Below are 22,155 nucleotides of genomic sequence, written 5' to 3' on the forward strand. Positions count from 1 at the left end.
TGACCTGTATAACGTTGCCTTCAATGTTGGGCCTTTGGTTTCTGGACAGGTTGCCTCATCTCTCCAAAGTACAGATCTTCTTCACTACACCGCCCTTATATACCAGGTTACTTTCCTTGCGTTGGGTCTTTTGGATGTCATAGCTTCTGTCTCAGTTTATGGCTGGACTTGAAGGACACAATAATGCAATGTTTGCTAACCTCTTCCAGCAGCCGCCTCCAGGCCTTTAACAGGATCCAAATGCAGGGAGGCAGAGGCGGGCATTTAGATCATGTCACAGCTGTGATTGGATGTCACAGTGATCACATGATTAAAAGCTCCCGATCACAAATATGCATCAGTAGTCTCTGTGACAATTTAGTTACTTTACTGGGAGTCCACAGTGAGCACGCTCTCAGCACAGTAAACGGTTGACCTATCAACGCTATATGTGGCCTCTAGGTGTTAAAGCCCACCTGCCCAGAGGCCTCATATATATGCATACGGCCACTGGGAAATGGATAAAGATCCTTCTAAGATTTTCCAAGACTCCAGCTAAATATAGGATGACTATATTACTCTGTGTTCTGCCCCTCCGCTCTTTTCGATGACCCGGAGTTTTAAATTTACCTTATGGACATTTGGATGTTTGCTTGACCATGTGCATGTTTTACAAAAGCCAAGTCTGGGTAGCCATAAACTTCCAAAACACTCATGTAATGCTTGTGTTCTTTGCCTTTAGCCTGATGATGCAAAGTTTTAATGACCCCCAGTTTGTGTTCCAGTTTGTGTGGTGGGAGCCAAAAAGCAGATACTGGTCCCTGGGCACCAAGGATGGGGCTATGTAACCAGAAAAGGGTGGTTCCATAATTTTTTTTACATTTTCGCACCCTCCATCCTGTCCATAGACCTCTTCCTTTCCATGGCAATTGGATCAAGGTGTTGGTGCTATCTGTATGGATATAAATGCTAAGGTGCTGCTGATTAGGGGTGAGATTTGAATTCAGGTCAGACCTGGGCTAAAGATGAACCCAGGCCGGTCTAAGTTTGTGGACCTGGCAAACTATTTGGCACAATTTGTCCAGTTCACCTTCCCAAATCCCGGACTGTTTTGTTTACCTTTACAACATGACCTTTTTCATGCTGTCTGGCCATATGCCTTTGGGTACTGGGGCTGGTACCTTGCAAGGTGGGTGGCAAACCCTCAACACCCTTTCAAGGTACCTTGTCCTAGTCTTGGGAAACAAGAACCTCTGTCCCACATCTGATCCTCCAAAAATTATGTGAAGATTTAAAGTTAAAGCCCACTATTTTGCTGTCACAAATATGTGTTAGGTGGGTGTAAAGGGCCTAAAGGATTTATGTATTTTTAATGTTACCCTTCAAGCCACATGAAAATTATAAAAAAAATTGTGTGGGCACATGCACCCCATGGCAATTCCCAGCTCCCTATGCTATTTTTTTAAGAATGAGGTTTGGCATTAGGTTTGGGGTTAACAAACTTCCCGCTGGGTTCGGAAAAACTGGCTCTAACCAAACCTGGGCAAAATTTGCTCATCCCTACTGCTGTCTCCTTTACCAACTCCCGTGTACATGAACTCGCAATTATTGCTCTGGGCTGGTTTTCTGATAGTGACAACTGTGGACCATTTACATGCAATGTATTTTGGCATTGTCCGTTATCTACATCAGAAGCACATGTGAGAGGGTGACAACACAGGAGAGCATTTAAAAGACAGTCGTCATCCCATAACAGGAAGTACCCAAACATGGACCACCGGGTATTCTTTCTGAGATTGTATTACATGTTAAAACTTCTGTTAAAAGCTACTTATTGGGTTTATTTTTATTTTAACATCATCATATCTGCACTAATTGTATTTCCTGCAGCTCCACAGATTTTAAGCATCGCTGGAGGGGAACATTTAGTTCACATGAAAAAATCCAACCTGAATTTTTTTATATCGGAATTCAAACCAAATGAATTTAAAGTAAATGTATATTTGAAGAGAGTCAATGATTCTGAGAAGCGTCGGATCTGCTCTTGGAAATTCCCCCAAGAGCAAAGAGGACATCAAAGTCAAGATATCGAAGCCCAACCACTAAATAGAGATGATGCGGAGGCCGATACCTTGGAAACTGAATTGGAACCTCTGAGCCCAAAAAGGTCTATTATTTATTACAACTGCCCATGTACTCTCCACATAACTCCAAACATTGAGACCGATGATGGGGCAGAACTGACCATACAAGTGGAACATCCTGCTCTGAAATCTCCCATCTCAGAACAATGTACCCTAAAGGTGAATGGAGGTAAGACTTAATTATATATCTCTAAAGGTCTGTTTTCCCCATGATAACTGATAGCTATTGAAAGAGAAGCTCCAGACAATTTTTTTTTGTTTTAGTTACTTAAATATCTTATAATAAGTTATCATTTTTTTCTTTCTTATTTAGCTGTTGTAGATCCTGAAATGTTATTTACCTGCTAAAGGCTTATTCACAGGGCACATCAGAATATGCTCTATACATATGCAACTACATTTACATGCGTAGAGTCTTTCAGTGTAAATTGTCTCTATTGGCCACCCCTGCTGCTAACTAAAGTGGTTTCTGCTGCCTCTATCCTAGCAATCAAGGACAACAATAATGCCACCAATGGCAATACACAGCCAATCAATTCCCCCATTAAGTCTTCCTTGACGATCAGTGGAAGGAACTGTTTCTGCCTAGGTAGAATTTGATTGGTTCAGCCTACAATTCACCTGAAGAATGATTAAAAAAAAACATTTCAAAATTAGGAGGAATAGGCTCTACTTAGGTGTAAATGCAGGCTTAATACTACACCACACAAAGACATTTTAGACAATTATGCTCTTTCAACCTTGCGATAACAGTTTGGGGAAGGCACTTTTCAGTTCTATCATGACTGCATCCCTGTGCACAAAACCAGCTTCAAAAAAACATGGTATGAGGAGTTTGGCTGCGGGGGAGCTTGAGGGGCCTTCTGAGCAGTTTTGGGAAATGGAACGCCAATCATGAGCCAGGTCTTCTCATTCAACATCAGTACCTGAGCTCACAAATGGTAGTTGAATAATACCTCATACAAAGACATTTTAGACAATTGTGCTCTTCCAATCTTGAAGTAACAGTTTGATGCTAAAACAGAAAAGGAAATTCCCCAATCGATGTACCTGTGCTCTACTCCAGCTCCATAAAAGACTTGGTGGAGGAACTGGAGTGTCCTACAAGAGGACCTGATCTTACCCCTACTGACCACCTTTGGAATGAATTGGAACACCAATTATGAGCCAGGTTTTCTCATCCAACATTTGTACCTGGCCTCACAGATGGTCTTGTAGTTGAATACTACAGCATACAAAGACATTTTAGACAATTGTGCTCGTCCAGTCTTGTAATAACAGTTCCAGCATGATGGTGTCCCTATGTCCAAATCCAGGTCCATAAAGATATGGTGGAGGAACTGGAGTGTAATGCACAGAGCCCTGAGCTCAACTCTACTTACTACCTTTGGGATGAATTGGAAAACCAATTGAGAGCCAGGTCTTTTCATCCAACATCAGTACCTGTCCTCGAAAATGGGCACATATTCCCAGAGACGCACTCTAAAATTTTGTGGAAAGCCTTCATAAAGACTTTGTGGTGGAACTGGAGTGCCCTACAAGAACCCTGATCTCACCCCTACTGACCACCTTTGGGATGAATTAAAAGACCAATTATGAGCCATATCTTCTCATCCAACAGCAGTACTTGACCTCACAAAGGCTCTTGTATTTGAATACTACAGCATAAAAAGACATTATAGACAATTGTGCTTGTCCAGTCTTGTGATAACAGTTTGGGGATGGTCCTTTCCTGTTCCAGCATGACTGTGTCGCTATGTCCAAATCTAGGTCCACAAAGACCTGGTGGAGCAACTGGAGTGTCCTACACAGAGTGCTGATCTCAACCCTTGTGATGGATTGTGAGCCAGGTCTTCTCATCCAACTGTAGCACCCTCCTAGGTAGGTGCTAGGTAAACACATACAGTATGTGGCCCTGTCTGCTTATCAGGGGGGCCTGAATTGTTAGCTGTCACATATTTCCAGGTGTGCCTGTTGAGTCTGGGGAGTCTCCCCACTGTATCCAATGAGGGATCTTGTTGGACAGTGGAAGAAATCTTGCCAATAGCACACCAGGGTTTATGTCTCAGTGGGTGCAGTTTGCTGCAATGCACCCTGGGATTGGAAATAAATCCTGAGGGAACATGTGACAGAGCTTCTTTTGGCAGGAGCATTAGTCCCAGGAGGAGGTGACAGCTGTTCCTCTCCTGAAAAGTGCGCAGGTGGTCCAGGCAGTCGGCCTAGGGACCAGAGGTTGAGCTGGGCTGCAGAAAGGGATCCTTGAGCTGGGCTGCAGAAAGGGATCCAGAGTGTGCTGACCGAGTGGAGCTGCTGGGCAGAGACCTTCAGGAAAAACAGTGTCATGAGTACTTAAGATCTGCCCAGGGGTCTGCCTAAGAGAGGGGACCACTCCAGGAGGTCAAGGGGATCCAGGAGCCAGCTAACCAGTAGTTGTGGCAGTGAAAGGTGCCAATTGTTAGAGCCCTGAAGATAGGGAAGTAAAAGGGGGCGCCAGGAAGGGCCCTGAAGTGTTCGGCAGTACAGTCAAAGTCAATCATCAGCTACTTCAGGAAGCAGTACCTCAGGGAGCTTAAAGGACTTTAGCAAGTAAAGGCCAAAGTCAGTGTCAAGTCAGCGTTAACAGGCATTCAGCCAGTGGTAACCAGAGTCAAGTCAGCGTTTTCTAGAGTCCCTGCCTAATTCTGCATAGTTCAGTTGTTGGAGTAACCCACTCATCCCTTCTCCCAACCAAGTTCCTAAATAAACCCAAAAAAACAAAGAAACTGGACTGGTTCTTGTCTCAGTGCTCACACTTGGAGAAACATATTTAAACGTGTCAGGGGGACCCACATCCAGCACCATGGCTGGGATTTGTGCTACACAACATTCATACCTGACCTCACAAATGGGCATATAATCCCAGAAACACCCTCCACCCTCCACAATCTTGTGGAAAGCCTTCCTAATGCCTCGTACACACGGTCAGATAATCGTACGAAAAAAATCACTTTTGAATTGATCGCACAATAATCTGATCATTAGTACACAGCTTTCGACAGCCGATCATGACATTTCATCCAACAAAATCCGAAGGGAAAAACACGAAAAAATTTTGTCATACGATAGCCTAGCGAACGACAATCATTTAACCACTTAAGCCCCAGCCCTATTTCGGACACTTTTTGTTCACACGTTAAAACCAGCATTTTTTCCTAGAAAACTACTTAGAACCCCAAACATTATATATATATATATATATATATATATATATATATTTAGCAAAGACTCTAGAGAATGAAATGTCGGTCATTGCAATATTTTTTGTCACGCGGTATTTGCGCAGCGGTCTTTAAAACGCCATTTTTTTGGAAAAATTTTGAAAAATCACATTTCACTGCATTTAAAAAATACTAATCAGTAAAGTTAGCCCATTTTTTTTGTATATTGTGAAAGAACATGTCACACCGAGTAAATAGATACCCAACATGTTACGGTTTAAAATTGCGCCCCCCCGTGGGATAGCGGCAAACTACGGTCAATAGAGATCTCGATAGGCGACGCTTTAAATTTATTTATCGGTTACCAGTTTAGAGTTAGAGTGTAGGTCTTTTTTTTTAATTATTGCCCACGCTCTGGCGATCGCGGTGATACCTCACATGTGTGGTTTGAACAGCGATTTCATTTGCGGCTCGACTTCTGTATACGTTTTTTTTTGTGCGCGGTGACGGAGGCGGCTAAATTTTTATTTATTTTTTTCCTATTTATTTTTTATTTTTTTTAACTTTATTACAGGCTTTTAAAAAAAAAAAAAAAAAATCTGATCACTTTTATTGCTGTCACAAGCAATGTAAACATCCCTTGTGACACAAATATGTAATGACAGGTACTCTTTATGGAGGGATCGAGGGTCTAAAAGACCCTAGACCCCTTTTGCAGCACAGTAACCCGGAAGTGACGTCATGGACGCCGCCTCCGTGTTACGTCATCGGAGACCCGATCAAAGCTGTTTCCGGCATTGATCGGGACTCCATTCAGCCGGCGGACGTGCCGGCTGGGTGCTCGGGGCTCCCGGTGGGACGGGAGCCCCGAGCAAAGTCACGGAAGGCGGTGGGAGGGGGGAGACGTCCCCTCCCGCTCACCCGGGTAACGATCGAGCGGCTCCCGAGCCGCATCGGTCGTTACCGACGGAAAGCCGACCGTTGGCTGTTAACCACAGTACCGGGATGGTGCCTCTAGCTAGAGGCATCATCCCGGTATACCCCCACAAAGTCTGCCGGCGTAAATATAGGTCGATATGCGGTAAGTGGTTAATCAGTACAGTATGCGTTCGCTAAAAATTGATAGACAAAGACCACGCATGATCAGAAACATGAAAATAACCCGGAAAAAGCCTGGTTGCCATTTTTTTTGTTTTGCACTATCCGATACGTAGCTACGGGAACAGGAAGCTTTTCTAGAATCATACGGAAAAAAAACATACGTTTAGTGCGCATTGTTGAATTCGATACTAGTGTCATGCAACAAAATGGGAACGATAAGTCGTCCGATTGTGTGTACGAGGCATAAGAATGGATGTTATACCAACAAACAGAAGTTGCCAACTCCAGAATAATGGCCATGACTTTCGAATGGGATGTCCAATAAACTTATATAAGTGTGATGATCATGTGTCCACAAATGTTTGACCATATAGTGTATGTGTAGTGTAATAGGAGACTAATGATTACCTGTGCTTCATAATGGTGTGCCTGTGAACATTATGTGTCTGCAGGCAGGGCCGGTGCTTCCACTAGGCAAACTAGGCAGCCATCTAGGGCGCATTGCCACCTAGGGGCACAGCCAGGAGTCTGCACTCTCTCTCCATCATGAATGATTATTGTGAGCTGAGGCGAAGGGCGGAGGTGGGGGGGAAGAAGGGACAGCGGAAGATGCCAAGTGTCTTGGGCAGTGGTGGAACTACCAGGCCCTGGCTTTCCACAGTTGTTAGAGGTGCCCCCAAAAGGCAAGAAGGGAGCCCCCCAGAGTGCTGCCTGCATGATGATCCTCATCAGGTGGAGCTGAGCGGCGAGTGACTCTCTGCACTGAGCTGGTGGTCAGCCGTTTATTTCCCTGGGTCGGTATTAAGCAGGGAGCGGAGGAGAGCTGCACCTGAGCGAGAGCTTGGCACTGGAGGGCGGAACCTTTACTGGGGCAGAAGCAACGAGGCACCAGAATGGTCTGAGGAGGTTAGTGATGAAGGATGTGTGGAGCTCTCTGACTGCTGCTTTTCCCTCCACCAGGAGCTACCACGTTTAACAGGGGTTCGGGGTCACCAGGTGTGCCATGAGGAATTGGGGTCCCTGGGTGTGCCATGAGGGATTGGGGTCCCCAGGTGTGACATGGAGGAACATCAGGGTCCCCAAATGTGACATAGAAAAACATCAGGATCTGACATAGAGGTACATCGGGGTCAGTGGGTATGACAGCATGACATGCAGTAATATTGGGGTCCCAGGGTGTGACATGGAAAAACATCAAAGTCCCTGGGTGTGACACGGAGGGACATTAGGGTCCCCGGGTGTGAAATGGAGGAATATGGGGGTCACTGGGTATGACAGCATAACATGGAGGAACCATCAGATCAGGGTCACATAGAGGAGTGTTTAACCCCTTCCCTTTTTTCCGGGGGGGGGGGGGGGGGGGCGCGCAAGTAGCTGGTCTTGCCTAGGGCATAAAATGGTCTAGCACCGGCCCTGTCTGCAGGGGTACTTTGTGTATGTGGGGCTTTTACTTTTCTTTGCATCCAATTTTTACTAAAAAAGACTATGGATTCCTTTTATAAAGTGTGTGTTTTGCCTCTTATAATATGTGTTGTGTTTTCTTATGTAGATTATCTCAAACTGTCACCCGTTATCACCCCAAAACACTCAATCCACGGTGAAGAGGTGACTCTTACATGCAACATAACTAAATACAGCCCAGGACCTTTACAAATTATTTGGCTTAAAAAAGACATGATGAAACAGAAGCCGACTCAGATTATCTATAAGAAAGGAGTGACTTGTAATGGCAGATATTCACATGCACCTAAAGAACACCAGGAGGGTCGTGTCTTCAGTTCTTCCAGCTCTCTGACCTTCACAGCAAATGTTAGCGAAGATCATGGACAGATATACATGTGCCGAGTTTATTATCCCGCATTAAGCCTAAACAAGCAACTGAACTTCGACACGTATGTAAGAGGTATGTGCTTGTCATTGAAATCGTATCGATATTATTGAAAGCCCAAATTGAGCTTTCAGTTCAAATCAGCTAAATACATTTCTGGCACAATGAAACAAAAGGTGTGCAAAGTCTTACAGCTTGTTTTCTTTAGAAAGTAGACACAGACTAAGTAGAAGAGCCTGTCTCCTGCCAGCATGCTGCAGAGAAGGGCCCTTTCTCTGTGTGTGTGGAAGCAGTGGTTTCTCTGCAGAAATCTGACACGCCCCCTGCTGCGTCAAAGTTCCAATCGGCAGGTAGCATGAGCTTTGCTGATTGCAGAGCTATAGGTCTGATGCAGCTGGGAGGGGCATCTTAGACCTATACAGAGAGACCACTGCTTCCACACAGAGAGCAAGGGTCCTGCTCTGCAGCACACTGTCAGGAGACAGGCTTTTCTACTCATATTGTGGTTCTTTTAGAAAAAAATAAAAATAAACTGTAAGACTTAGCATGCTTTTTGTTTTGATGCATTACGAATGTACTTAGCTGACTTAAACTGAAAATTCAATGGGGTTTTAACTGATCAAAATTACTTTAATATAACTATTGTCACTACACATGATTTGACAAAGGGAATGTTGTGTGACAGGAAGCTAGAAAAATCTATGGGTTGTGTCCAGGATGGGAGATATATTTGTCCCATGTTCATGCTGTACCCTGATTGCTTTAGTGTTTGTGCTGTGTAGTGAGCCTGTTTGGGCTCAATGAGGGTTAACGAGCTCAGGTGTAACAGATTAAGCACTCAAGGCTCTATAAACCTCCAAGGCTGCTTGGGGAAATGCTCTACCCTGGAACCAAATTTATGTATAGGACTGGGAAAGCAAGCTCTGTTTATTCTATGTGACAGTCAGGTGTTTGGACAGCTGTAGGCTGTTCCATACCTGGTAGACAGGTTCCTGTGCTTTGCAGTTAGATGCTCAAAGTGGCAAGGGTTTACTTTCTCTGTGTACCTGTAGATCAGGGGTGGTGAACCTCCGGCCCGCGGGACCGCAAGCGGCCCGCACGATCGTTCTGTCCGCCCCCCCCCCATGCTGCTGTGTCAGAAGGAGCCGATGGCTCCGTTCTGACACTGTGAATCTCCGAAAAGGGTGGACCCGAGGCGCAGAGCAGTGCGCCTCGAGCCCGCCCATTTGTGTGACAATAGCGAATGAAAATTTGCTACTGTCTCACGGATCCTGCTTCCTCCTTGGCCAGTGCCATTGGCCGAGGCGGGACGCGGGAGGACTCGAAGAGACGCGAGGACTGAAGAGAGGAATCCGCCGCTACAACAGGTAAGTCAAGTGCACTGGGGCTTGGCACGCTGTTCACTCTGCATTGTGGTCAATCAGTCTGCATTAAAATTGGGCACGCTGTGGTCAATCAGTCTGCATTAAAATTGGGCACGCTGTGGTCAATCAGTCTGCATTAAAATTGGGCACGCTGTGGTCAGTCTGAATTAAAAGGGGGCACACTGTAGTCAGTCTGAATTAAAAGGGGGCATGCTGTGGTCAGTCTGCATTGAAAGGGGGCACGCTGTGGTCAGTCTGCATTGAAAGGGGGCACGCTGTGGTCAGTCTGCATTGAAAGGGGGCACGCTGTGGTCAGTCTGCATTTAAAGGGGGCGCGCTGTGGTCACTCCGCATTGAAAGGGGGCACGCTGTGGTCACTCCGCATTGAAAGGGGGCACACTATACCTTGATTACTGAAGGCCCCTTTCATACTTTTGTGACCTCAAAGTCACGCAATTTTTTACAGCGTTTTTTGCCGCAAAGCAATGCCTATTATATTTATGCATACAGCCCCCGAATGATGTTACAAAAATCCAAATGGCCCTTGGCAGAAAAAAGGTTCCCCACCCCTGCTCTAGATCATCAAACACTACAGGTCGCTGTTCCTCTTCTGAGGTTGCAGGCCCCTCCCTAGGCCCTGTTGTTTTCACTACTATAACTGACAAGGAGAGTCCTCACACCTAGAGGATTCCCTAGGAGAACCTTTACGCTTGAAAGAACCACTTAATGGTGAATCTGGGCAATCCCAGAGCTCACAGAATTTTGGGAAATCCCTTCCCAAAATGGCGTCATGTGGTAGTCGGGGAACCAAACCCAGCTGATTACACAGATTACTGAGGGAGGTTTCAAAGGTCACCGTGGTCACCAGATACTCTCGAGTTTCACCATGTACACAAATGACCGCCATTTTCCTAGGGTGCAAGGTTTTTCCCACCACCAGTTCAGTTTTTACCAGGGTTACAGGCAACCTGAATCCAACAATACAACATTCTTACCATCTATTCACATTTTGCATAAAGGTTTCTCATTTCCCCCTTACTGTAGTGCATGTAGTTGCAAATACGGACTGTTGTTCCTCTGTAAGAAAGTCACAGTGCATTTGGTTCATCGATAGCTGGCAAACTGTCGCTACATGTCCCTTTTACCGGCAGCGGTAACAAATTACCTTTCTAGCCACCTCCTGTGGGATTGGCCTTCCAGGCCACAGACATTAAAAGCAGTCTGAAAAATTCCTTTAGTTCCCCCTTTTTCATTCTCTCTACCCCCATCTCTTGGTGCAGTCTTACCCATAGCTGGGGATGGTCTGGTCTTGGGGTGTAAAAGTCCGTGCGTCTTTGAGGGAAGATGCAAGATTCTCAGTCGTTCGGTACCTTTCCACAAGGTCTACAAGTTTGTCTGCTGTTTCCGGATTTCTATGGCTCACCCATTTCTGCAAGCTGGTAGGAAGAGACCTCAGAAATTTGTCCATGACCACCCGATCCACAATGTTTGGTCCAGACAGAGTTTCTGGCTGCAGCCATTTCCTGGTCAAATGGATAAGGCATAGCTCCCAACTGTCCCTGATTTTGAGGGACTCTCCCCAATTTGGAATAAAGTCCCTCTGTCTTCCTCATTTGCCCCTCATTTTGGTCTGATCTTTATAGCTGTAAGCATTATTTATCTTTCAAAACGCAGTTCCCAGAGCAAAACCTTTCTTTTTTTTTTTAAATTGCTGCTTTTGAATATTTCAAAAGCCAATATAAAGGAATAGCAGTGGTAAAAAAAAAAAGCAGGCGTGGTTTTAACTAATATTTTTTTGTATAATTCTTCTTTAACCACTTAAGCCCTGGAAGATTTTACCCCCTTCCTGACCAGGGCCCAATTTGCGATTCGGCACTGCGTGACTTTAACGGACAATTGCGCGGTTGTGCGACGCTGTACCCAAATGAATTTGACGTCCTTTTTTTCCCACAAACAGAGCTTTCTTTTGGTGGTATTTGATCACCTGTGCGATTTTTTGATCATGCACTATAAACAAAAAAAGAGCGTCAATTTAGCAAAAATAACAATATTTTTCACATTTTTTTTATATGAAATTCCCCCCCAAAAAAATGTAAAAATCTAAATTTTTTTTAACATTTTAGGCCAAATTGTTTTATGCTACATATTTTTGGTAAAAAAAAAAATTGCAAAAAGCGTATTTTGATTGGTTTGCGCAAAAGTTATTGCGTTTACTAAGGGAAAGATTTTTGTCATTTTTTTTTTTTTAACGCGTAATGGCGGCGATCTGCGTTTTTTTTTTTTTGCGGGACTGCGACATTGCGGCGGACAGATCGGACCCTTGACTGACATTTTTTACACTTTTGGGGTTACCAGTGACATTACTACAGTAATCAACAAAAGGAGGATGCCCCATGGGACTTTAGATGAGGTTAACACAATGATTTTAAGAAAGTAAAAAAAAAAATGTATTAAAAAAAAATACAGGCATACAATAAATATAAATATATAAATTAAATATACACATATACATAGCCAGAGGCATAGTTGCAAAACATACAGAGCATGTGAACCAATGACACAATTGTAGCATAACAATGTGCACATAATAATGACATTGCAGCGTCTGCATATTCTAGCAATGAGTACATCTATGTTATAAACTCGACGCGTTTCGTGGATCTATATGCCCACTCATCAGGAGTATAGAGATGAATATGTCTGGAAGTAAAAAATTTAATTTAATCAGAATATTAACGTTTACTAAGATATTTGGCCAATGATAGTGAGATTTCAACAAATGTGTAACCCGAATGGGGAAATCACACTTACATCTGGCTGAATCAGACTGCTGAGTGCTGCCATAGAGTGGGGGTACCAACGTCTGGTCCGGGAGCTGAAGGGACAAGAGTTCCCGCAGCAGTGGAGAGCCGGGCGAGGAAGCGTGTAGTGGAAAGTGATATGACACTGGCTGAAGATACAAAGATGTAAATATATATATGTATTACCAAAATAGTAAAAATATAAGCTGTAACACGTTATAATAACTGAACAGCTGGGAGTATACAAGTAGAAGATATATACATTTTTTACTACAGTAATCAGTGCTATACATATGCACTGTTACTGTAAAAATGACACTGGCAGTGAAGGGGTTAACTTTTTTTTTTAGAGGGAGGGGTTATGTGTGTCCCTAGGGGCGTGATTCTAACTGTGATTGGTTGTGGCTAGTGATGTAAGAACAGAGATCAACGGTCCTACATAGCAGAACCGTATGATCACTATTCTTACACAGGGGAGGATGACAGGCTGTGTTTACATTAGCCGCCTGCCTTTCTCCTGGTGTAACGGACGATCGCGAGTGTCCGGTGGACATCGGGTCCGCCGGGCACACGCGAGGGGGGTGTATGTCCTATGCCTACACACAATTGCTAATAGGAATCCCTCGTTCCCATCTCAAAAAATTGGAAGGTATGGATAAGGTCATACATTTGTGACCAGGGTGGCTTTCCCAGCCAATAACTCCAATTGTGGAAATGCTGAGCACGGACAGCCAGGGTTACACCCAGTCGTGCCAATAGTTACATTTTCAAACGATCATAATTCTTTGCTTCCGTAGGCTCTAAGTAAAAATAAGCCTTTTGGGGCTCTCCTTAGATAGTGGGGGGGGGGGGGGGGGGGGGGCACTAGTTCAGTCCATTGTTCTTTAGACCAGCTCTCTTTTCCAGCTGTACTTTCAAACAGGGTAAAAAACATCTCCGGGTCATCATCCACAGTCATTTTTGGCAACAGATGGTTTACCCGAAAAGTTGGTATGTTACTGGGTTCGCTCCCAGCCTTGGTCTGTTGCCTCTGCTGAAGCTGTTTCACTCATTTTGCCGTTGGTGTCTCTGTTGCTGCTGTGCCAGAAATTCCCTATGACGGGCCTCCGCCTGTTCAATGGCTTGCTGCTGGGCCTTTTGTTGGGCTGCAAGGCTCTGATGCAATTTTGCATTTGTCTGTTGATTTGCATTTGCCAGAGCCAGCTGTCTCTGTATCTCTTCCATTGCTGGCCTTACTTCACCTGCCCGCAAAACTTCTACCGTATGTGAGGGATTATCTCAGTAGTGGTGTGTGCAGGACCCCTTGGATGGGTCACACTAGTGAGGTAGGCACGGACAGACAGCAGGATCTTTGTGAAAACAAAACTGTGGTAATTAGACCCCGTTCACACTGGGGCGACGCTTCTTGCCGGGGCGACCTCACAGGTCGCGGTGCGCAGCTCGCACCGCGACCTCGGAGCGGCCGGCATGGACTTCATATCATTGAAGTCCATGCAGGTCGCTCCAGGTCGCCCCAAAGAAGCTCCGGACCCTTTTTCTAAGTTGGAGCGACTTGTGTCGCTCCTATTAGAACGGGTCCACAGCTTCTCTATGGCAGGCGACCTACGGCGACCTGTCAGGCAACCAGGTCGCCTGACAGGTCGCCCCAGTGTGAACGGGGTGTTATTTACAAGTCTGTGGTTACAAAGTGCAGGTATCAAAACAGCAAAAATAAAACAACAGAAAATAAACCCTTGCCACTTTGGCTGTCTAACTGCAAAACACAGGAACCTGTCTACCAGGTCTGGAACAGTCTACCGCTGTCCAAACACCTGACTGTCACATATGTGGCACCCTCCTAGATAGGTGCTAGGTAAAATATATGTGTGGCTCTGTTCTGCTTATCAGGAGAGCCTGATCTGTTAGTTAGCCTGTCACATGCTTCCAGGTGTGACTTATTTGGTCTGGGGAGTCTCCCCACTGCATCCAATGAGGGATATTGTTGGACAGTGGAGGAAACCTAGCCAATAGCACACCAGGATTTATGACTGTCCCAGTAGGTGGGCATTGCTGTAATGCATCCTGGGATTGGGAATAAATCCTGAGGGAGCATGTGACAGAGTGTCTTTTGGCAGGAGCAAAGTCCCAGGAGGAGGTGACGGCTGTCTCTCCTCCTGCTGAAGTGAGGAAGGTGGTCCAGGCAGTCGGCCTAGGGACCAGGGGTTGAGCTGTTCTGCAGAGGATCCAGTGTGCTGACTAGTGGAGCTGGTGGGAAGATTACCTCAGGAAAAACAGTGTCGTGAGTACTCAAGGATCTGCCCAGGGGTCTGCCTAGGAGAGGGGACCACTCCAGAGAGGTCAAGGGGATCAAAGAGCTAGCTAACCCAGAGTGTTACAGTAAAGGGGGTGCCAAATAGTTAAGCCCTGAAGATTAGGGAATAAAGGGGGTGCCAGGAATGGCCCTGAAGTTGTTCAGCAGTACAGTATACCTTTAAAGAATGGCTTCCTCAGTAAAGGATTACCTCAGGAAGCTTAATGACTCTTTTCACAGCCAAGGGCAAAGTGAAGATGCGGCCTAGCCATGACTAGCTCAACACAGCGTTACACAACGTTAACCAGTTCCAAATGAATCATAAAAACCAAAGAAACTGGACTGGTCCTTGTCTAAAAACACTTGGAAACATGCCAGACTGTTCTATTGTTGCTAATGGTAACCCAGGGGAACCCACACTCAGCAGCTCCCAAGGGAGTAGTGCTACACATAGAATAAACAGAGGCTTTTAGTCACACAGACTAGCCTGGGTTCACACTACTACAATGCACATTCATGTTGGAACAGGAAGGGGCCGTCCCCAAACTGTTCCCGCAAAGTTAGGAGCATGAAATTGTCCAAAATGTCTTGGTATGCTGACGATTTAAGAGTTCCCTTAACCGGAACTAAGGGGCCAAGCCCAACCCCTGAAAAACAACCCCACACCATAATCCCCCCTCCACCAAGTGATTTGGACCAGTGCATAAAGCAAGGTCCATAAAGACATGGATGAGCGAGTTTGGGGTGGGGGAACTTGACTGGCCTTCATAGAGTCCTGACTTCAACCCAATAGAACACCTTTGGGATGAATTAGAGCAGAGACTGCGAGCCAGGCCTTCTCGTCCAACATCAGTGACTGACCTCACAAATGTGATTCTGGAGAATGGTCAAACACTCCCATAGACGCACCCCTAAACCTTGTGGACGGCCTTCCCAGAAGAGTTGAAGCTGTTATAGCTGCAAAGGGTGGGCTAACTCAATAGTGAACCCTAAGGACTAAGACTGGGATGCCATTAAAGTTCATGTGTGTGTAAAGGCAGGCGTCCCAATACTTTTGGTAATATAAAACACACACGATTCTACACAGGAAGGCCGCCCTGTAGCAGTATACCTGATATAGGGAGGTCCTTAAGTGATTAATATTGGTGATGGTAATCCAGGGCTTGACAAATGTGCTTGGAATCTATGAGCCAGCTAAAAAAGTTAGGACCCAGTATTTTTTGCGCATGCCGAATGTCTGGCTTCTGTTGGACCTGCTGCCATACACACGGGCCGAATGTTGGCCAGTTTTATTGAACCGGCTGATGTTGCCCGGCATTCGGCCCGTGTGTGTACTTGGCTTGATGGTGTGATGGGCAGTTACATAGTTTGTGAGGTTGAAAAAAGACATCAGTCCATCCAGTTCAACATAAAAACATATGACAGGCGCTTAGCCACATATTACAACATAAGTCCATGTAAGTCCATATAATGTCCAATGGGTGTGGGTAAATGGTATAATAATTAAGGATAGGGGGGGGGACACTAAAAAAATCCAACAATTAGGGCAGCCGTCCAGAACCAGTGAGCCAAAGGTTCTCCAAACTGTATGCAAAAAAAGAAAAGAAAGAGGCGCCTCTAAGTGCAGACTAAAATAACCAAATTTATTCAATAAAATATGCACTCACATTGTGCGTATGCAGAAAGCATATGTAGTAAATCCTCCTGGGGAACTCCAAGATGGACCCGGTTTTAAAAGTCATCCATTCCGTGCTGCCGACTGGAGAGCCGGTCTCCTCTTCGCCGCAGCCTGCAGTGAGCGGCGGAAGTGGAGCGGAAGCGTCCGTGTGTTGAAAGCAAGGCTTGGTCGGCAGGGACAGCAGGAACATATGGATGACGTCACTGGATTGCGACGCGTTTTCGACCGTGCGTGCTGCCGTAGGGCGGGCAGCCGCGCTCCTTCATCAAAGCTCCAGTCAAGGCTGCGGCGAAGAGGAGACCGGCTCTCCAGTCGGCAGCACGGAATGGATGACTTTTAAAACCGGATCCATCTTGGAGTTCCCCAGGAGAATTTACTACATATGCTTTCTGCATACGCACAATGTGAGTGCATATTTTATGGAATAAATTTGGTTATTTTAGTCTGCACTTAGAGGCGCCTCTTTCTTTTCTTTTTTTGCATACAGTCCATCCAGTTCAACCTATGATGTGTGTGTGTGTTTGCTATTAACCGTGCATTGTATACCCCTGTATGTTGTGGTCTTTAAGGTGCCCATCTAATAGTTTTTTGAAACTATCGATGCTCCCTGCTGATACCACTGCTTGTGGAAGAGAATTGCACATCCTTACTGCTCTGACGGTGAAGAACCCCCTTACGAATTTTAAGGTTAAACCGCCTTTCCTCTAGTTTTAGTGAGTGGCCACGTGCCTTATTGTATTCCCTTTGAATAGTTTTTTCCTTATGCTAGGGTCGCCAGTACAGTATTTGTACATTGATATCATATCCCCCCTCAATCGTCTCTTCTCCAGAGAGAATAAGTTAAGTGCTTGTAGTCTTTCCTCATAACTGATGTCCTCCATTCCCCTAATTATTTTTGTTGCCCTTCTCTGGACTCTCTCCAGTTCCAGCACATCCTTCCTGAGGACCGGTGCCCAGAACTGGACAGCATACTCCAGATGTGGCCGGACCAGAGTCTTGTAGAGTGGAAGAATAATCTCTTTATTTCTGGAGTGAATCCCCTTTTTTATACATGCCACTTGCAGCGGCTTGGCATTGCATGCCACTGCCAAGCCTGTTGTCTACCAGTACCCCCAGGTCCTTTTCCATCCTAGACTCACCCAGAGGTTCCCCCCAGTGAGTAGCTTGCTTTCGAGTTTCTGGCACCCAAGTGCATTGCTTTACATTTTTCAACAATTAACCTCATCTGTCATGTAGTTGCCCACCCCATTATTTTGTTCAGGTCCGCTTGTAAGGTTTCCACATCCTGCATAGAAGATATTGGCATGCTTAGTTTAGTATCATCCGCAAATACTGAGATTGTACTAGATATCCCCTCCTCTAGATCATTTATGAATAAATTAAACAAGATTGGCTCCAGGACAGAACCTTGGGGGACCCCACTTTCCACACCCGCCCAATCTGAGTACTCCCCATTAATCACCACCCTTTGCACTCTCCCCTGGAGCCAGTTCTCTATCCAGGTACTCACCCTATGGTCCATAACTACCTTCCTTAGTTTGTACAGTAAGCGTTTGTGGGGAACGGTGTCGAAGGCCTTTGCAGTCCAGATACACCACATCCACAGGTTTACCTTTATCTAGGTGGCAGCTCACTTCATCATAGAAGGTTAATAGATTGGTTTCGCAAGAACGATTTTTCATGAATCCATGGCAAGAATGATTTTTCATGAATCCATGCTGATTACTACTAATAATACCATTTTCATTACTAAAGTCTTGTATGTGGTCCCTTAACATCCCCTCCAAAATCTTGCAGACTACTGATGTTAGGTTGACCGGCCTATAGTTACCCGGGATATATCTCGGCCCTTTTTTAAATATTGGTACCACGTCGGCTTTTTTCCAATCAGCTGGCACCATGCCCGTCTGTAGACTATCCTTAAAGATCAAGAATAATGGTCTGGCAATCACCTGGCTGAGCTCTTTAAGAACCCTCGGGTGCAAGCCATCCAATCCCGGTGATTTATTTATGTTAAGTTTCTCTAGTTTAGTTCTAAGTCTATCTTCTGTTAGCCATGGCGGTACTTCCTGAGGTGTATTATTTAGTTTGGCCTTACAAGCTGGGTTAGTGTAGCCCCTCCGATTCTTTTGTGAAGACTGAAGAGAAGAAATTATTTAACACTTCCACCTTTTCTCTGTCCTCTGTGGCCAAGTTTCCTTTGTCGTCTTTTATGGGGCCAATGTATTCTGGTCTTGCTTTCTTACTGTTTATATACTTAAAGAATTTCTTGGGGTTCTTTTTACTCTCCTCCGCTATATGTCTCTTGTGTTCTATTTTAGCCGCCTTGATTTCGTCTTTACATTTCTTATTACACTCTTTGTAATGCTTGAATGCTGCCAATGACCCCTCAGTCTTGTATTTTTTGAAGGCCCTTTCTTTAGCATTAATATGCATTTTTATGTTGGAGTTTAGCCACCCAGGGTTTAGTTTTGCTCTTTTAAATGTATTTCCCTTTGGAATGCACTGGCCAATCCCTTTGTTTAGTATGCTCTTGAAGCACTCCCATTTTTCCTCCGTGTTCTTTGTTCCCAGGGTTCTATCCCATTTGATATTTTCTAGCAGAGAGCGCAGTTTTGGGAAATTGGCTCTTTTGAAATTCAGTGTCCTTATATTACCCTTGTGTTTCCTATTACTATGAGTAATACTGAAACCAATTGACCTATGGTCACTGTTTCCTAAGTTGCCCCGTATTTCTATATCCGTGAGCAGGTCTGTATTGTTGGTAATCAGTAGGTCAAGTACCGCATTGCTTCTTGTCGGTGAATTCACCATCTGACCCATGCAATTGTCCTGCAAAACATTTAGGAACTGCCAAGCCTTGGCCGAATGCGTGGTTTCTTCTGCCCAATCTATATCTGGATAATTAAAGTCCCCCATTATAATGACATTTCCCATCCTTGCTGCCAATCCTATCTGTAAAAGGAGGTCCGCCTCCCCCTCCTTCCTCTGGTTGGGGGGCCTATAGCATACGCCCAATATTACCTTCCCTATAGTGCCTTCCCTTTTAAGTTCTACCCATAGGACCAGGATAGGATCGGATGGTAGCGATTGTCAGCGGACATCTGCTGCTCCATAGAGGAGACTGAAGGGTCCAATCAGGTCCGCCTGAAAAACTGACAGGCGGACCTGATCAGACAGCCCGTGTGAAAGGGGCCTTCGGCTGTGTGGCATGACAGGGAGAGAAAGAAAAATAATAAAAATTTAATTTTAATGAAAAAAAAAAATAATAATAATAATAACAAACTGTTTTCATCTTTGTGGAGTTGTAAATGGAACTGAGGCCGTTCCAACCAGCTGCTCCACACTCTCTGTCCACTCACCGGTAAGGACAGGGTGCCAGGTCAAGTCCGCAACACCTTCAACCTCTTCTCTTTGGAAAGAGATGGGCGGGCAGTGAGAACAGGCAGGGGAAACCCTCAGCGCCGCCAGTGACTGCTTGTTGCAGCCCTGGCCACCACAAGAGGGCGCCAGTTCCCTGACGTAAGCATCTCGCTCCAGCAGGCCGCAAAGCCGCAGCCTCAATTACCGGCAGGTGCGGCAACTCACACCTGCGGGGGGGGGGCCTGCATGGTGGGAGGACACCTGACACGGTGTAGCCTAGGCACAAGGCCGCTAATTCTGGTCGCCAATGCGACCTGGTGCCTGGGGTTTGTCGAGCCCTGTCGTAATCCATCTTAGCAACATTTCTGTGATTGCTCTAGACTGAGTAAGAGGAGGGTGTGCCTGCTCCCAGCTGTGTCAGGGGTTATTGATTATTTCACATGCTGATATTACACGGTCTTCCCAGTCCCCTGTCTCTCAGCTTGTGCAGACTTTGTTGCATTAGGTAAGGTTATTTGCTGCCTTACCCTTGCTTGTGATGATGACCTGCAGTGCACACCTACAGTAGGCCTGCACAGAGCAAAGTAGGCTCAGGTCTTTTTAAACCATGCCCTTTAGGCCCCTTCAACTATTAGTTCATTTTTTTTTGTTTGAAAATCTGGTCACCTTATTGTACACTGTAGTAGTGTGTATGCCTCTCAGCCCACCTCCCCTTTGAGATCAAGTCTTGGCCCCACATAGCTACAGGCAATGAGTGTTAAAGGATGTCATTCATCCCTTTGTCTCTGCCTACAGCCTTATGGTGGGTGTAACAGTTCCCAAGGAGCTAAATGGCTCCTAAGACATGTGACATTGGCGCAAGTCACCAAGCGTCTTTATGAGGATCCTCTCATACCAAATGGAGGGGAAGGAGAAATAACACTAAAGCAAAAAAAGTACTAAGACATTTTATTATGCATTTTCAGATAAACTGCACGCTTAACCAGTGGGTATACTTGTATTAGGTTCACAAATAGTCCCCTCAGCGGGGGTTTAAAAAAAAAAAACAAAAACATGGAGCCCTGCGCTCACATACATCAATGCATCACTGAGGACCTCCTGCCATTTCCATATAGAAAGCGGACCCTGTACGTCACATGATCAGGCAACCTAAAGACATGTGGAAAAGGTAGGTATTAAATCAAAAATTACTGTTTGAGGGGGGTGGGAGGGGGATGGCCGGAGTTGAGTATTAAATCATTGCAATGTATATATTTGACCATATGGTGGAGGGTTGTGGTACTGGTTTTCCCTAAAAAAAAAAAATTCGGCTGTTTTACTACAATCTACCTCTTCTTTCAGCTGTACCTGTCGTGAACCCTATAAAATCCAAACCAGCAATACCGTCTGCTGGTCAGCAGATGGAGCTCTCCTGCAAAATCCTCAGATTCCATCCGCGGGAGCTGATGGTAGACTGGTATAAGGAGGATGAGTTGTTGCCACCCACATGGGACACAAGGGTTGATGACCATGGCCTCTACAATGTTGTGTCCACTTTGAAGCTCACCTTTGAATTGGAGGACCTCGGGAAGAAGTTTAGGTGTAAAGTTGGCCATGAGAGCCTCGAAGATCCCAAGATCCGAGAATGGACCTTCAGTGAGTAGATATAAGGAGTGGTAAAAAAGATAATGTATAAAAACTAAGACAAAAAAAAAATTATATGTTCACTAGTAGCTGTCAAATCTTTGTTTCCAAAGATCAATTCCACAAAAAATGATATTTCAATTATGCGTAACACTATTTACTCCAGGGACATAGAAACCATTTAGATCACTGGTTATTAACCTTTTTTGAGTCATGGACCACTCTGGAAACCTGAGAAAAGATATGGACCCCCACGATGATACAAATTTAAAAGGTAAAAAAGGTCCGATTGTCGGACGTAAATATTCGGCCGACGAACGATCGGCCGATTGTAGGCTTGTTAGTATGATGCTTCCGACAGCCGACAGCGCACTTTCGGCCGAATAGAATCTGATGTGCATGCTTTAAAATTTTTGTAGGCCGACAGCAGAACGGCCGATTGTTCGCCAGCCAGTACAGATTTCGGCCGACAGACAGCAGATTTGCAAGACTGGGCATGCTCAGAAAAGAAAAAAGACAAGGAAAGTTAACCATCACATGACATCACTTCTGCAGTCGGCTGTTGTTGGCCGACAAAACTCGTGTGCAGTCTTTTGCAGTTTTCAACAGACACGACAGCCCTGGACAAAAGACGGCCGATCGTTCGGCCGACATTCGGTACGTGTGTACGGGGCTTAAGTGGTCACCAGTGGCAGGGTACAAAGATTTCTGTCAATGGGAAACCATTGATTGGGACAAGGGGGGGGGGGGCTGTATAGTATAGTAAATGTTATTTTTTTCTAACCTC

The 22,155-nt window shown here is 45.3% G+C and overlaps 1 protein-coding gene across 1 annotated transcript in view; it reads left to right on the forward strand.

The window, feature by feature from the left end:
- The window catches only part of LOC309565500 (uncharacterized protein), a gene marked incomplete at both ends in the record, with an annotated part of 88,573 nt that overhangs the window by 58,971 nt on the left and 7,447 nt on the right, over nt 1-22,155 (forward strand). Inside the window, 3 exons of the mRNA XM_082270470.1 lie at nt 1,870-2,292; nt 7,971-8,324; nt 21,087-21,380. Of these exons, the coding sequence (XP_082126596.1) occupies nt 1,870-2,292; nt 7,971-8,324; nt 21,087-21,380 (1,071 nt within the window). The remainder of the gene's footprint in view (nt 1-1,869; nt 2,293-7,970; nt 8,325-21,086; nt 21,381-22,155) is intronic.

The sequence above is a fragment of the Pelophylax lessonae genome, assembly GCF_965119305.1.
Source record: "Pelophylax lessonae genome assembly, chromosome: 10".
Classification (NCBI taxonomy): domain Eukaryota; kingdom Metazoa; phylum Chordata; class Amphibia; order Anura; family Ranidae; genus Pelophylax; species Pelophylax lessonae.